The 17,908-nt window shown below is 44.8% G+C and overlaps 1 protein-coding gene across 1 annotated transcript in view; it reads left to right on the top strand.

Annotated features, from left to right (window-relative positions):
* Positions 1–8,810, top strand: part of LOC124795566 (heart- and neural crest derivatives-expressed protein 1-like) — a 64,004-nt gene extending 55,194 nt beyond the window's left edge. The window contains exon 8 of the mRNA XM_047259639.1: positions 8,701–8,810. Coding sequence (XP_047115595.1) covers positions 8,701–8,810 — 110 coding nt within the window. The remainder of the gene's footprint in view (positions 1–8,700) is intronic.
* Positions 8,811–17,908: the final 9,098 nt, after the last annotated feature.

The following is a 17,908-nucleotide window of genomic DNA, read 5'->3' as shown; positions in this document are numbered from 1 at the left end:
TGCATAACATGGTACACACCTTCAGACACATTTTCCAACATAAATCCAAAAATCCAGAAAATTGTGGTTGGATCCTTATTGCATAATTAGGCCCAATTACACTTTCACAGTGTGAACGAGTCTTACCACTTTTCGAGATTTCATCACGTCAAATCTTTCTCTTTGATTGCGTGAAGTAAGTGTACGTGGGCACAAAAGAAGTCCAATTGCACTGGGAGGGGGGGGGGGGGAGGGGGAGGGAGGGATGCAGGGGTGTGAATGGAATAACAAGATTTTCCAATATGAAGAATAGCACTCTACTACTTTTTTTTCACATCGGCGTTCTTCGAAAACAGTTGCTGAAAATGATGAACAAAAATCGAAATGACAGCGTTGGTGTTTGGCGGAGACGTGTGAGGGGAAATGCTGACGTAGTCGGCTCTCGGTGCTACCAACATGAAACTGCAACGTTTAACTTCACCACGCAGTTTTGACACTACAACTGCTAGGTCGCTGGCATTGGCAGAAACGAAAAAATCAGGCAAGTCGACATGAAGTGTTCCAGATAAATCCGATGTGTGACGAAACCGAACGACGGACCCATGGGACACCTTTTATTGTGCCACTTAAATGCAGTTACCATTGCTGGCACAGTGGTTATCGCCAAGCATGAAAGTGCATCGTTTTCCTTTCAATTCTTGTTCTAAAAGGAAAAGGCACGATGCTAACTTGTTGATGTACAGGATATCTAATAATAAATCAGTATTTGAATATACAGCTTTAAACCGGCAGTATGTTTACAATGTGCATCAGATATTTTATAGGCAGTCACGTCGATATCTTTGCTGTCGATGTCGATGTCACCGATGCTATTCTCGATACATCGGAGGCGTATAATTGCATATTTTTTAAATCAATATATCCGTTTCCAGGTATTTTGAAAAATATCAACAGTCCTAGTACAGGCAACGAGCTCTTCAGCCAGTTCACAATAAAAATTAAATTAGGGGGGAAAAAAACAAGAAACAGATAGAGGAGATATTTAGATCGGATTTAAAACTTAAAGGTGAAAAATAAATTGGAGTTTTTAGATATACGATGGGTCACTTCTTGCATTGGTAGTTAAAAACAGTAATAATAAAAGGTAAAATGAAATACAATAAGTGCACATCTTAAAACACGTTTCCGAAACACTGATATTTATATACATTTGACCATGCTGGCGCTAATTTAGTGTTTAGCATTTGACGATACCACTATGGTTCCAGCATATTAGGACATGACCGTGCGGCTGGTCCCGGCGGAGGTTTCTCGTCCTCCCTCGGGCATGGGTGTGTGTGTTTGACCTTACGATAATTTAGGTTAAGTAGTGTGTAAGCTTAGGGACTGATGGCCTTAGCAGTAAAGTCCCATAAGATTTCACACACATTTGAACATATTAGGACAAGTTTTTATAAAACAGATCTGAAGATGGGAATTATAGACTGTGGTCTGATCATGAAAAAATTTGCGATCTTTGACGTGAAGTAAAGGAATTTTATCCCCAGCAGAGTTCAAGCCGTCATTTACACCGCATACTAAGGTCCGCTAACAGGTGTCCTGATACTCTTGATCAGCTAGTGTACAGAAAGATGCACTTTGAAGATAATCGTGAAATCATGCTAATCTTTTAATTACCAATCGACCTAAAACAATTATTCAGTTCTGTCGTATACATAGGTTGGATGAAAAGTAGTGGCAACACTGTTATAATTCATATCAGACTTTATTGACAAGCGTTCGCCGTACCACATGCCCTCAATATAATTGCCCCGCATCTCGATGTCCTTCCCCCGTCTCTGTCGATGTTTCGCGAGAACCGCCCTATGGCGCTAATGTCTTCTCTTGTGTCGTAGCGCATGTCATGAAGAGGTTCCTTCATTTTGGCTGACAGGTCGTAATCGCACGGCTCTATCGGGTGAATACAATGGATGTTACAGTATCTCCACCCCCTGCGCACACAGGAGCTCTGCCACGGAGTTCGCCACTATAGGATGTGGCAACGCTGCGTCCCACACACGCACCTCACACAGTCCCCGAAAACAATGTCATGCAGTCCGACCTCGTGCCACTTCTGTCTTGATCCACTCGTGCTGTTAAGGCGCTTGAACTGGCCTCCCGCACTTTCAGACAGTGCACACTGCAGCTGACCCAAACACAGCTACAGACAGCGCCACTGCCTTTTGACGCACATCCTTCAAGCTACGGCAGTGTTTATAACTCTATTCCGTAACTACTGAACCTTTAGTTCTGTCACGGGAAAAGCTACGCATAACACTAACATGCCGTGAAACATGCTACCGTTACCCTCTGAGAGGATTTCAAAGTTCGACCGTGCGTGTGTCTAATGGAAAAGGGTATCGGACTATAATTTAGAATTTGCGAAGTTAACAGTAAAACCAAACCGGCCTTAACCTTGGGAGTTAACAAAAAAATATTCAAATGTGTGTTAAATCTTATAGGACTTAACTGCTAAGGTCATCAGTCCCTAAGCTTACACACTACTTAACCTAAATTACCCTAAGGACAAACACACACACACCCATGCCCGAGGGTTGACTCGAATCTCCGCCGCAACCAGCCGCACAGTCCATGACTGCAGCGCCAAGACCGCTCGGCTAATCCCGCGCGGCGGAGTTAACAGAAGTGGAAAAATTAGAAGTGAATGAGAAAAAATAAACGGTCGCCAGCCTAATTAGGCACATCAATTTGGAAATAAATATTTGAGAAAATTGGGTATTACTTATTAAAGTTACTTTTGTTGAGATTTCCCTTTGCACAGCAAACAGGATACAGACTGACACAGTGCACTCTGTACTGTGTGTAGCAGCAGTTACCAATAGCACACACACCAGTACATTATGGGGAGCAAAATTGCACTGAGCTCATACTAATGACGGCCACAATCAATAGTATTACTTATTCAAAATACTGAAACATCACTGTATGAAGTGCAGAACTAAATTTGACATGAGGGGCTTCTATCTTGACTGACATGAATAACACAAATAAAGATGAACAACATCTTAAATAAACTGTTTAAGCTCCTCTGCTTGTAGCAGTTTTCCTTAGTAACAGTAATAGTTCATTTTTTTCTTAATAGGACGACAATGTGATGTGGACCTATAAACTGGTATACACTCCTGGAAATGGAAAAAAGAACACATTGACACCGGTGTGTCAGACCCACCATACTTGCTCCGGACACTGCGAGAGGGCTGTACAAGCAATGATCACACGCACGGCACAGCGGACACACCAGGAACCGCGGTGTTGGCCGCCGAATGGCGCTAGCTGCGCAGCATTTGTGCACCGCCGCCGTCAGTGTCAGCCAGTTTGCCGTGGCATACGGAGCTCCACCGCAGTCTTTAACACTGGTAGCAAGCCGCGACAGCGTGGACGTGAACCGTATGTGCAGTTGACGGACTTTGAGCGAGGGCGTATAGTGGGCATGCGGGAGGCCGGGTGGACGTACCGCCGAATTGCTCAACACGTGGGGCGTGAGGTCTCCACAGTACATCGATGTTGTCGCCAGTGGTCGGCGGAAGGTGCACGTGCCCGTCGACCTGGGACCGGACCGCAGCGACGCACGGATGCACGCCAAGACCGTAGGATCCTACGCAGTGCCGTAGGGGACCGCACCGCCACTTCCCAGCAAATTAGGGACACTGTTGCTCCTGGGGTATCGGCGAGGACCATTCGCAACCGTCTCCATGAAGCTGGGCTACAGTCCCGCACACCGTTAGGCCGTCTTCCGCTCACGCCCCAACATCATGCAGCCCGCCTCCAGTGGTGTCGCGACAGGCGTGAATGGAGGGACGAATGGAGACGTGTCGTCTTCAGCGATAAGAGTCGCTTCTGCCTTGGTGCCAATGATGGTCGTATGCGTGTTTGGCGCCGTGCAGGTGAGCGCCACAATCAGGACTGCATACGACCAAGGCACACAGGGCCAACACCCGGCATCATGGTGTGGGGAGCGATCTCCTACACTGGCCGTACACCACTGGTGATCGTCGAGGGGACACTGAATAGTGCACGGTACATCCAAACCGTCATCGAACCCATCGTTCTACCATTCCTAGACCGGCAAGGGAACTTGCTGTTCCAACAGGACAATGCACGTCCGCATGTATCCCGTGCCACCCAACGTGCTCTAGAAGGTGTAAGTCAACTACCCTGGCCAGCAAGATCTCCGGATCTGTCCCCCATTGAGCATGTTTGGGACTGGATGAAGCGTCGTCTCACGCGGTCTGCACGTCCAGCACGAACGCTGGTCCAACTGAGGCGCCAGGTGCAAATGGCATGGCAAGCCGTTCCACAGGACTACATCCAGCATCTCTACGATCGTCTCCATGGGAGAATAGCAGCCTGCATTGCTGCGAAAGGCGGATATACACTGTACTAGTGCCGACATTGTGCATGCTCTGTTGCCTGTGTCTATGTGCCTGTGGTTCTGTCAGTGTGATCACGTGATGTATCTGACCCCAGGAATGTGTCAATAAAGTTTCCCCTTCCTGGGACAATGAATTACGGTGTTCTTATTTCAATTTCCAGGAGTGTAGATTCACTAGCCAAGGTTCTTTGATTATTGCAAAATTAAAAACTATCTCTCATAGCTAATCATTCATTTAAATTACTTTGCAAGGTAATAAAATGCAACACTGGGCCTAATTAACTTCTAAAGGAACCATTCATGATTGGTACCAAAAATACCCTGTCTCTGAAAATGTGCATAACTTCACTTCTAACGGAACTGCTGCAAATCGGTTCATTAAAGATTTATATGTACTTGTACTGTAATCACCTGTGAAGCAGGTATCCTTGGCAATAATATTTACTCAATCTTACACTGTAATCCTATAAAACTATATTTTATAATAAACTAAGGATACTTTGGTAAAAGCCTATCCAATTTCACTTTTATGGTTTTAGCTTTTAAATAATTAAGGTTTCCACTTTCCTATTGACTGATCTTTAAATTTTGTACTTAAACTTCCTACCTCAACGGTTTCACTTGGAGTAGTCCATAGACAAAGCATCCAAATTTTACTCTTATTTTAACTTTTGCTACTCCTTTTACTTTCGACAAAAAAAAAATCCTTTTAAACACACGAGTGCCAGAATTGTTCATTTAAATCAGGATGCTCGGTTTTAGTAGCACTTGGGTGAGGATCATAAGCAGGATCGTGATAGGGATTGAAGTTACGGTTTCGAACACAATTGACGTTTTATGTGATTATTATTGGAACAACACACAAATTAACTGGTCCACACCAATATACATCACGTAACTGAATGTATGAAGTCTGTGAAGCGGTGGCGAAGATTAGTGGCAGGCGAAATGGCGGCTAACTGTACTCACGGCTCTTGATGTTGCGAATGCTCTATAAACTCTCTTCTTGACATCGGATTTTCAACATATTAGAGCTATTCCATTATTCCGTGAATACCAAATAATAGCCAGATCCACATCCGAGGCAGATCCCTGCTAACGCAGCTTCCTATTACCTTAGCGCCGTCGAGGTGTACCGTTCTTAGGCTAGCCACACGCTGCGAGCCGTTCACACAAAGGGACTGCTCAGTTCGACCGCCAAACCCACCTTCTACATCGCGCCATGCCACTTTCGTTGCGGGGGGACTTCCCTATAGCGTTTACATGTTACAAATACAAGTGCCCTAAGCATGAACCAGCTTTTAACAAACATATTTCTTTCATAAACGTATTCATATTATATTAATTTAAAATTTCCACATATTCTTTTGCTTTTTTCATATATACATTATAAAATTGTAATTTTCTTGCCTTACATCAAGGAGTTCAAACAACACAGAATGCACACTTCATAAATTGCAGATACACAGTTGCTTAAAATAAACCTACTCCTAATCGATATAAGAATTACAGGTTGCCACTACTTTTCATCCAACCCCCGCATAATAAGCTTTTATGTGTCACCTTTAAAATTTAGTTCTTGTTGTATGATACGTCTCGAGCAGATCAACTCACTTACTATAAAAATTGCAATTTCAGAGTCTCTGTGCGTGTCCATAGGCTGCACCAGCTTGTTTTACTTCCCATATAGGCACTGTGGCGATGAGATTTTTGTGCGTTTCTGGACTGCAGATAAACAAACAAACAATTAATTATGTAACTCATTAATAACAAAAAAACTTTCCACACAGTGCAATGAAATTAAATACCCTTCACCCGAATCGCCACAGTTAGCTTTCCGCTTTTGTTATAGCCCGATCCACGAACGATGGCGGTTCGCGCATGTTGGAGCACGGACGGTGGGATTGCATTGTTGACGATTCCGAGCGACAGTTGCGTTCGCGCATGCGCGTGCTTTCCGCATGAAGAAAGCGTATACCCGCAAATTAGGTCCCTCGCTTACTTGTTCTTGTTGTTGTGGTCTTCAGTCCTGAGACTGGTTTGATGAAGCTCTCCATGCTACTCTATCCTGTGCAAGCTTCTTCATCTCCCAGTACTTACTGCAACTTACATCTTTCTGAATCTGCTTAGTGTATTCATCTCTTGGTCTCCCTCTACGATTTTTACCCTCCACGCTGCCCTCCAATGCTAAATTTATGATCCCCTGATGCCTCAGAACATGTCCTACCAACCGGTCCCTTCTTCTTGTCAAGTTGTGCCACAAACTCCTCTTCTCCCCAATCCTATTCAATACCTCCTGATTAGTTATGTGATCTACCCAGCTAATTTTCAGCATTCTTCTGTAGCATCAGATTTCGAAAGCTTCTATTCTCTTCTTGTCAAAACTACACTCCTGGAAATGGAAAAAAGAACACATTGACACCGGTGTGTCAGACCCACCATACTTGCTCCGGACACTGCGAGAGGGCTGTACAAGCAATGATCACACGCACGGCATAGCGGACACACCAGGAACCGCGATGTTGGCCGTCGAATGGCGCTAGCTGCGCAGCATTTGTGCACCGCCGCCGTCAGTGTCAGCCAGTTTGCCGTCGCATACGGAGCTCCATCGCAGTCTTTAACACTGGTAGCATGCCGCGACAGCGTGGACGTGAACCGTATGTGCAGTTGACGGACTTTGAGCGAGGGCGTATAGTGGGCATGCGGGAGGCCGGGTGGACGTACCGCCGAATTGCTCAACACGTGGGGCGTGAGGTCTCCACAGTACATCGATGTTGTCGCCAGTGGTCGGCGGAAGGTGCACGTGCCCGTCGACCTGGGACCGGATCGCAGCGACGCACGGATGCACGCCAAGACCGTAGGATCCTACGCAGTGCCGTAGGGGACCGCACCGCCACTTCCCAGCAAATTAGGGACACTGTTGCTCCTGGGGTATCGGCGAGGACCATTCGCAACCGTCTCCATGAAGCTGGGCTACGGTCCCGCACACCGTTAGGCCGTCTTCCGCTCACGCCCCAACATCGTGCAGCCCGCCTCCAGTGGTGTCGCGACAGGCGTGAATGGAGGGACGAATGGAGACGTGTCGTCTTCAGCGATGAGAGTCGCTTCTGCCTTGGTGCCAATGATGGTCGTATGCGTGTTTGGCGCCGTGAAGGTGAGCGCCACAATCAGGACTGCATACGACCGAGGCACACAGGGCCAACACCCGGCATCATGGTGTGGGGAGCGATCTCCTACACTGGCCGTACACCACTGGTGATCGTCGAGGGGACACTGAATAGTGCACGGTACATCCAAACCGTCATCGAACCCATCGTTCTACCATTCCTAGACCGGCAAGGGAACTTGCTGTTCCAACAGGACAATGCACGTCCGCATGTATCCCGTGCCACCCAACGTGCTCTAGAAGGTGTAAGTCAACTACCCTGGCCAGCAAGATCTCCGGATCTGTCCCCCATTGAGCATGTTTGGGACTGGATGAAGCGTCGTCTCACGCGGTCTGCACGTCCAGCACGAACGCTGGTCCAACTGAGGCGCCAGGTGGAAATGGCATGGCAAGCCGTTCCACAGGACTACATCCAGCATCTCTACGATCGTCTCCATGGGAGAATAGCAGCCTGCATTGCTGCGAAAGGTGGATATACACTGTACTAGTGCCGACATTGTGCATGCTCTGTTGCCTGTGTCTATGTGCCTGTGGTTCTGTCAGTGTGATCATGTGATGTATCTGACCCCAGGAATGTGTCAATAAAGTTTCCCCTTCCTGGGACAATGAATTCACGGTGTTCTTATTTCAATTTCCAGGAGTGTATTTATCGTCCATGTTTCACTTCCATACATGGCTACACTCCATACAAATACTTTCAGAAACGACCTCCTGACACAAATCTATACTCGATGTTAACAAATTTCTCTTCTTCAGAAAAGCTTTCCTTGCCATTGCCAGTCTACATTTTATATCCTCTCTACTTCGACCATCATCATCATTCGCTTACTTATGCAGAATTTATCACTTCCCACCACAATCAGCGATAGCAACTCGCAACGAATGGAATCGAAATTCACTAAACAAATAGCTACGATCACGTTTAATGCTCGCATTAGCTGCGGCATTCACAACAGAGCGCTCAGAACGCAATGAACGCTCATTGGCTGTCGGGGACCTACGTCATACGTGACGTAGGTGCGCAGAACAGTCCTAAAATCGACCGCCATCGTTCGTGACTCCGACTATAGTTTTTGCAGCTGCTGTAGACGAGTGTAGTAGTATTCGTACGTAACCGTTGCAGACCTGACGGCGCGGCTGTCGTGGATCAACTGGGAGAACCTGGGCGTGAACCCGTCGCGGCGCGGCGTGCTGACCACGCTGACCCTGAGTGCCGACTCGCTGCAGCACTGACCCGCGGCGCGCCTCGGCGGCGACGGCCTCCACGACGCGGACGTCGACGCCGTGTGGCGCCTGTCGGGGCCGCCCAGCGACCGCTGAGCGTGGCCGGCGAGCACTACTCCAGCTGAGCGAAATGCCCCAGTGAACAGTCGCGGAGTACCGCGTGAAGTACTTGTCTGTCGACTCTCAAGACTTTTTTTGTTGTTATTATAGTCTGGCCTCTTCACGGTGGTCGTCGTGCAGGAGCCGTGTGGAAGATACCGGATTGTCAACACCGTTCGTCACTGGCTGCCATTCGGAATCGCTCCTCGGAAGACTGTAGAAGAAAATTACTAAAACATATTTCTTCTCCAAATAGAAGATCGCTGTGATTGTGTGGCATCTCCAGCCACATTACATGTGTGTCTCCGGTAGTATGCGACTGTTGACCGAAATTTGAACCACCCTACAGGCTTCTCGAGCAGTGAAAAGAACGCTGAAACATTACTAAAACTTCTGAAATACACAGTAGCAAAGTCAACAGTTGTGATTAGACTTTTGCCAAAGCGACCGACATAACGGAACAGATCAGTAAATACCAGTTACAGAAAATCTGTGATATCCGTAAACGAAATTGTGAAAATATAGTTTCCTGGAGTGTCGCGTTATGACTACCGAGGAAGACTCGTGGAGTATTAGCCAGAATGTAGCCTTGCATGCACCATCATAATGATACACTCCGATACGCACATTTATCGTATTAAATTGCATGTTACGGCTACCAAATGAATGAGTTTATGTGCCATCCTACGTACTGCCATTTCTTCCCAAAAAACTTGGTCAGTTCGTTGCAGTACCGATAAAGAGTAGTTAGCACACTAATGACACAAACGCAAACGCTTAGTTTATCCGGTTTCAAAAATTAGCAATACTCTGTACTGTACATATAAGCCAGTGAACTGTAATTTGATCCATAAATGCTTCAGTTGTTAATATTATGCTTCCATCGCTCATAAGAGCGCCCGTACGATTAATTTGTAGTGGGGGTCGTATGGGGGGGGGGGGGGGGAGGCGGGGAGCGCGGAGAATGGGGAGGCAAGACCTTAGGGCTTGGAGTATTTATAATCTTTTGGAAGTCGAATAGCGACTTGCAAGTAGCCATTACAAAAGTCTAGTTCCGACCATGTTAAATACCTGCGTACTAACGACTTCTTAACAATTTTCCTGAAAGAAAAACACCTACTGCAGTGTATCTATTCGTCTCTATAAGAGGTGGGGGGGGGGGGGGGGGGAGGGGGCGACCCTCCTTTGCCCCAAGGTAGGGGCGCCCTTGAGCACTCAGTACTGAACAGACAGACAGCAGCGTGTTTATCGTTATAACTACCATGAAAATGGGCATGTATTTTGTCCACATAGTGTTCTTTTCTCGCCTTGACACACAGTTATCTTCCACTTGTCGAAACTAACGGGGCACTGATGTGCCAAAATTAATATGGTATTCCATATGTTACGTGATACCACCCAACAGTTTCCCAGTCGGCCATAAACTCTACTTCTTGACGATACTAGAACGAAAACAAATACTATCTCTCTGGAAGCGATGTATTTTGTCATTTGTATACAGGCTGGCATTTAAGCTTGGATGGAAGAAACTTTTCGTCCCCACCTAGCAGTCCTGATTTAGGAACGACGATTAGGATTCAAGATCGCCCCCTATCAAAGGAACCATCTAAGCATTTGCGACAAGCGTTTCAGGGAAATCTCCAACAACCTCAATGTGACTGGACGGACGGCGATTTGTACAGCTGTCGCCTAAAATTAGTACAGCGTTTTACATCTGTAGCAACACACGCGGTTCCTGATTTAGACTGTTTGTTGCTTCTCTGAATCACTTCATTTCTGGCAAGCAAGGGAGTAAGAGCTGACTTCCTCAGATACATTTTCCATTTAAAGTAATGCTCTTTCTCTAATTTCGTTCGTATGTTTACCCCTTCTTTGTTCTTTCCAACACTACAGTGCTGAAACATGTCTTTTGAAAGATGGGTAATCTGTTAGACACCGAAAGAGCACCTCATGTAACAGGCATTTTGGACGGTAGAAACTCTTATTTCGTCGCCCTAAAGCGCCTTATGAACGGCATAAGGGTTCCACTGCCTCTTAGGTCGAACAGTGTCGACTAGAAATTCTTTTCTTCTTACTGAGAGAGGTGGTGCGGTTGCTTGGACACTGAACTCTCTTTCAGGGAGAACAGAGTACACATCCCTGTCCAGATTTAGATTTTCTGTGAGTTCTCATAAATCGCTCAGGACAAATGCCAGGACGGTTCCTTTGAGAAAGTCAAGGCTGACTGCCGCCCTTGTGCTTCTACAGTTCGAGCGTGGGTCCCGCCTGTAATAACCACGCCGCGATGAAACATTTAAATCCTGCTATTTCTTTCTTCGCCTCCTTTTTTGGCAGTTAGCCGCTCACTTCCTTCCTTTCGATAACCCATTCATTGGGCTTTCACCTAGTGATAATTACTGAAGCTTTCCGTCGATATTAACGGGCTGTGCCTATAATACGAGTAGAAAGGGTGATTGATACAGCTGCCGGCAGCTGTGGATTTTATGCAACCCGCAATGCCTTCAAAAACCACATGCCAGATTTTCATATTCAGTAGCTCACAACGCACAAACTATTAGTCTTGCAGAAAAAATGAAGAGGATCTTTTGGTAGAAAATTTAATGTAGCTGAATTTTGTACTGGAATATGGTTTCGATGGAGAACACAGTTTTCGAGTTATTCAAGAAAATCTGGTTTTAAGGTCGCTTTTATACGATTTTCTTGAATAATTCGAAAACCACATCCTCCAGCGAAAACCTATCGCAACACAAAATTTAAATACATTAAATTACTTACAAAAAAGTCCTGTTCATTTTTTCTGTAGGATTAATAGGTTGTGTGTAACGGGGAACAGAATATGAAAATGTTTCTCGTGGTATTTAAGACACTGCAGGTTGCATAAAGCCCATAGGTAGGGGCATCTGAATCACGATGTATAGGCTTAGCAACTCTGGTGATACTCGAGACCGATACAGAAGAAGCTGACACGACTAAAAATTATATCTGATAGTTCTGAAAACTGAAAGACGAAAAGGAGTAGAAATTTGTTTGATTTTGACTTGCTAAGAGGCATGTGTGGATTGTGACATTCGTCCTGCAAAAATTTTATAAAGCATGTTCATTATACATATCAGGTACTTTCAATGCAGCCTCAGTTGGCCAAGCTCGAGAATGAACCTGTAAGGTTTGAAACTAGTCCCAAGATATAATTACTGACGTTAATTAATATGCTTTAATAAACGCTTCGTGGAAAGCCGTCTACGTAGTTCAAAGTATTACGAACGAGAAACGTCATCGGATCAGTTCGTGCAGTAATAAGATCGACATAGCACTAGCAATTGAGCACAGTGAGAAAAACACGTGGACAGATACCGAACAGCAAGTACGCGCTAACCCTGCCGGTAAAGTTACTCATTTCGCTAGAAATAATTATACAGTTCAAAGTGACGAAACGAACAGAAACGCTTTTGCGAATATACCGCGAGCCATGAACACATGAACATGAACACACAGTCACTTGTTCTCAACAGTGCGTGATTGGACACACACCAGTTCTAGCGCGCGGCGTCTTCGTATATCTTCAGTTCCTGGAAATATCGCAACCCCTGCACAAGTCTGCTAACATGGATGTTGAGAACGGTAGTGGACACAACTTTTATCACTAGGTTTGGTCGGTGAAAGGATGTGATGTGATAACGCAATCGCTAGAATGTGTGCCACTGTCCAAGTTAAATCCGAAATAAGTGCACAGCGTCTTACAGAATGCGATTGTAACTACACGTACTGTCAGTTGCCGTGACGTACTGTGGGGACGTTCGCACAATCACAATCACAATATTGGAAGAAGCCGATATTTCAGAGTCGTACTTGGGGATTCGGCATGTCATGTTTAGGATACAACAGTATCAGTACAAACTATTTCTCATGCGGAAGCATAGAATTTTATCGAATTTATTAGAACTATACCCATGCTCATAAATTAAGGATAACTGCAGAATGTGGTGCCATCACAACGCCACAACGTGGCACTACACAAAACTGGCGTTAATGGCATGGGCACACAGGGAACACACACGACACAGATCTGTAAGTCCACGGTATTGGTGATATGTTGAGAAAACCGTCCCGAAACACATGTGCTAGAAAACGCCACTGTTTCCTGCGCATGTACCCCGACGTCAGTATGGGATATGATCACCGTGCACACGTACACAGGCCACACAACGGGTTCGCATACTCTGTATCAGGTGGTCGAGCAGCTGCTGGGGTATAGCCTCCCATTCTTGCACCAGTGCCTGTCGGAGCTCCTGAAGTGACCTAGGGGTTTGAAGATGTGCAGCGATACAACAGGTAGACCACTCCATTTGCCTGATATCTTCTGTTTCAAGATACTCCTCCACGATGGCAGCGCAGTGGGGCCGTGCGTTATCACCCATCAGGAGGAAGGTGGGACCAACTACACCTCTAAAAAGGCGGACATGTTGTTGTTGTTGCGGTCTTCAGTCCTGAGACTGGTTTGATGCAGCTCTCCATGCTACTCTATCCTGTGCAAGCTTCTTCATCTCCCAGTACCTACTGCAACCTACATCCTTCTGAATCAGCTTAGTGTATTCATCTCTTGGTCTCCCTCTACGATTTTTAACCTCCACGCTGCCCTCCAATGCTAAATTTGTGATCCCTTGATGCCTCAAAACATGTCCTACCAACCGATCCCTTCTTGTAGTCAAGTTGTGCCACAAACATCTCTTCTCCCCAATCCTATTCAATACCTCCTCATTAGTTACGTGATCTACCCACCTTATCTTCAGCATTCTTCTGTAGCACCACATTTCGAAAGCTTCTATTCTCTTCTTGTCCAAACTTGTTATCGCCCATGTTTCAGTTCCATACATGGCTACACTCCATACAAATACTTTCAGAAACGACTTTCTGACACTTAAATCTATACTCGATGTTAACAAATTTCTCTTCTTCAGAAACGATTTCCTTGCCATTGCCAGTCTACATTTTATATCGTCTCTCCTTCGACCATCATCAGTTATTTTGCTCCCTAAATAGCAAAACTCCTTTACTACTTTAAGTGTCTCATTTCCTAATCTAATCCCATCAGCATCACCCGATTTAATTTGACTACATTCCATTATCCTCGTTTTGCTTTTGTTGATGTTCATCTTATATCCTCCTTTCAAGACGGACATACTGGTGCAAAATGACGTCCCGATACACCTGACCTGTTACAGTTCCTCTGTCAAAGACATGCAGGGGTGTACGTGCACCAATCATAATCCCACCCCACACCATCAAATCACGACCTCCATACAGGTCCCTTTCAAGGACATTAAGGGGTTGGTATCTGGTTCCTGGTTCACGTCAGATGAAAACCCGGCGAGAATCACTGTTCAGACTATACCTGGACTCGTCCGTGAACATAACCTGGGACCACTGTTCCAATGACCATGTACTGTGTTCTTGACACCAGGCTTTACGGGATCTCCTGTGACCAGGGGTCAGTGGAATGCATCTTGCAGGTCTCCGGGCGAATAGATCATGTCTGTTCAGTCGTCTGTAGACTGTGTGTCTGGAGACAACTGTTCCAGTGGCTGCGGTAAGGTCCTGAGCAAGGCTACCTGCAGTACTCCGTGGCCGTCTGCGGGCACTGATGGTGAGATATCGGTCTTCTTGTGGTGTTGTAGACTGTGGACGTCCCGTACTGTAGCGCCTGGACACGTTTCCTGTCTGCTGGAATCGTTGCCATAATCTTGACATCACACTTTGTGGCACACGGAGGGCCCGTGCTACGACCTGCTGTGTTTGACCAGCCTCCAGTCACCCTAGTATTCTACCCCTCGCAACATCATCAATATGTGTTCTTTGAGCCATTTTTAACACACGGTCACCATTAGCACGTCTGAAAACGTCTGCACATTTACTCGCTGCACTGTACTGTGACGTGCACCAACACACCTCTGCGTATGTGGACTGCTGCCAGCGCCACCGTGCGACGACCGCAGGTCAAATGCACCGTATGGTCATACCGTGAGGTGATTTAAACCCGCAAACCGCCCACCAGAGCGTTGTTTCACTAAGTAACAGCATTATCCTTAATTTATGAGCATGAGTGTATATCATTTCACTTGTTCTATATGCCTTGCCTGTTATAACTGCTACGCATATTTCAGATCTGTCCGATATATTCGTTCTGTGATTATCAAAGCATCTCTCATTAACGTTGGATAATTAATAAATGAATAAAACAGTGTCATTCACTATGACGACGAGCTCCATTGACGGAAGAATATAATCTTCGCCAGAAGATAATGGTATCTTAACAATGCCACCCGGCTAGAAACGTAAGAGCTTCACATCATTGACATAGGATGTTTGGATCGATATTTCACAGCATGGTTGGTTGGTTGACTTGGGGATGTAGAGGAGGGGTGGGGGGGAGGGGGCAACCAAACAGCGAGGTCATCGGCCCCAAAGTTCACAGCATGTAAATGTGTCCTGCTAGTTGATTGTGACTGATGTACAGTCGTTTTGAGACACAGCACAGCACAGCACGCACAGCCCAGGCGCTTCGGTTAAGCACTTTACATACACTTTACATGCACCCCTTATAGTTCAGAGATTTTCTTGACAGCAAATCTCAGATCGTTGTGCTGTTGCTAGTGACTGAAAAACATGGCTACGCTAGGTCTTTTTCTTCCTAATCATCTCGTATGGAGTTCTGCATCCCCAACGTTCACTCGAAGTGACTGTTTATGCATCAAAATATTTAATCGTCGAAAATAAACTTTCACACATCCTCTAATATTTCAATAATTCTAGAAAAAGGCGCTCTGACTAGTAAGTGATTATCGGGACAACCTTGGACGTCGTTCCCAACTGTGTGTTGCTTGTACAGTAAATATTTATAGACTATCGATCGCTTCGATACAGAAATGTGTGCAATAGTGGAATCACAGCCTCTGCTGTGTCCACCGCAATAGGTAAGCGTAGTAACGTAGGTACGGTATGTGAATACGGTACCCCGCCAGCATCTAGCGAGATTTTTGCAGTATTTCTGTCTGCCAGTTAAAGATGTAAGATATCTGTACTTTCGTAGGAAATCAAATGTATCGAAAATTAGCACTTCAGTCATAAAGCGTTCTGAGAGCAGTAGCGTTGTTTTGTTATATACGAAGGCCTACAGCGGCATTTTCTTCACATCATAGAAGAGCCACAGCAAATGACTCAAACTGAGTACTATCACTTTTATGTTTTCGCAGAATTGTTTACGTTTTAGACGTTCTGATTTCATTTTTCAGGGTTTTACCTCCAGCTGATTAATTGCCAGGAAATAAAAAGGTTTTTGTTTTGAGACTGTCCGTTATATATGTACGTAGAATTTTCACGGGAAAGGAACATCCTTCCCTTGTGAAAGTGGTCTGCAGGATTAGTTGAATGAAAGATACTGCTCACCTGTTGTACGTTTTTTCTCTTTTTTAGTTGTTTGTTTTTCATGATTCAGCGTAAAATTATATCTCGTTTTATGTAATGTCGTTGTAATATTTAAGAGAGAAATAAATATATACCAATATTACCATTTATTTATTTTTCCTTGTCCCCACAATTAATAAGAGCACATGTTGTGTATTTGGCAACTTAGAATTCTTCATTCAGATGCTGCAGGACATCATCTGCTTCCCCGAGTATTACAACGGCCTTCAGCTTTAGAACTTCGAAAGTTTACAACAGAGAAGGTTGGAATGGAACAGCGAGAATGGCTTGCAATCACAAGAGTTTGCAGAATGCTTCATAAATTGGAAATAATTATGTTCATGTTTTATCTGGCCATGAAAAACATACCAGTATGTGACAGTAGAGCATTTGCAAGCAGATACACGAAAATACAAATAGTTTATTTCTCTGCCAGGAGAGGTCGAGAGTGGTTTAATAAGGTAACAAGAGTTCTCTAGGGTGATTACGAGGTTTGTTGAAAAAGTATCGGGAATTTTCGTTTTTTGGAACCATTTTTATTTATTCGTCTATTTTATTATTATTCGTTACAGTCAACTTTGGACTACGCTAAGCATCAGTCATTTCTTGTGCTTTTTCTTGCGTTCTTCCCAGTAGTTCTTCATTTTTTCTGAGTGGGCTTCTTTACGTTCTTGCGACCAGGTTGTTCCCGTCTTCTTTGATTGCGTTCGGTCTTTGAATCCCTGTATTTTGTTGATGGCATTCCTATATTCCATTCTGTTGTAAACTGTCTCTGGTATAATGTTCATTTCTGCAATGTCTTCTTTTACTTCTTTCAGCCAGTTAATTTGTGTCTTTCTGCTTTCCATGTATTCCAGGATTTTCTTTGCCGTTCTTTCTGGTGCCATTCTTTTGACATGCCCATAGAAACTCAGTCTTCTCTTTTTAAAGGATGTTGTCAGTTTTTCAATTTTCTCGTATAACTCTTTATTGGATCGCAATTTATAATCCTGTCCATCCTTTTTAGGTCCTAAGATCTTTCTCAGTATTTTTCTCTCTTTTATTTCCAATTTCTCCAACAGACGTTTTCTGTTCAGTGGGATGCATTCAATCGCATACAAACTTTCTGGTTTTATTACCGCATTGTAGTGCCTGAGCTTGGCATTGATGGAGATCGACTTTTTATTGTATACATTTCGGCATAGCTGGTATGCCGTTTCCATCTTTATTGCTCTTTCCTGTAGTGAAACATTTGGTAACCCTGTCGGTGTAATCCATTCCCCTAGATACTTAAATTTATGAACTCTCTTAATTATTCCATATTTAGTTTGCAATGTCTGTGTTGGGTCTGTTTTGTCCTGTATCATCAGTTCTGTCTTTTCATACGATATTTGTAGACCTGTCTTCTCAGCGATCTCATGCAGCATTTCTATCTGAATCTTTGCTGTTTCGATGTCATCTGCCAATATTGCCATGTCATCAGCAAATGCCAGACATTCAATTTTTGTTTTATTTCTTCCTAACGTTATCCCATTTTTCACTCCAGCTTCTGCCATCCTCTTTCTCCATTC

Source organism: Schistocerca piceifrons, chromosome 4, assembly GCF_021461385.2.
Source record: "Schistocerca piceifrons isolate TAMUIC-IGC-003096 chromosome 4, iqSchPice1.1, whole genome shotgun sequence".
NCBI classification, from domain to species: domain Eukaryota; kingdom Metazoa; phylum Arthropoda; class Insecta; order Orthoptera; family Acrididae; genus Schistocerca; species Schistocerca piceifrons.
This window is presented reverse-complemented; position numbering and strand designations above follow the sequence as displayed.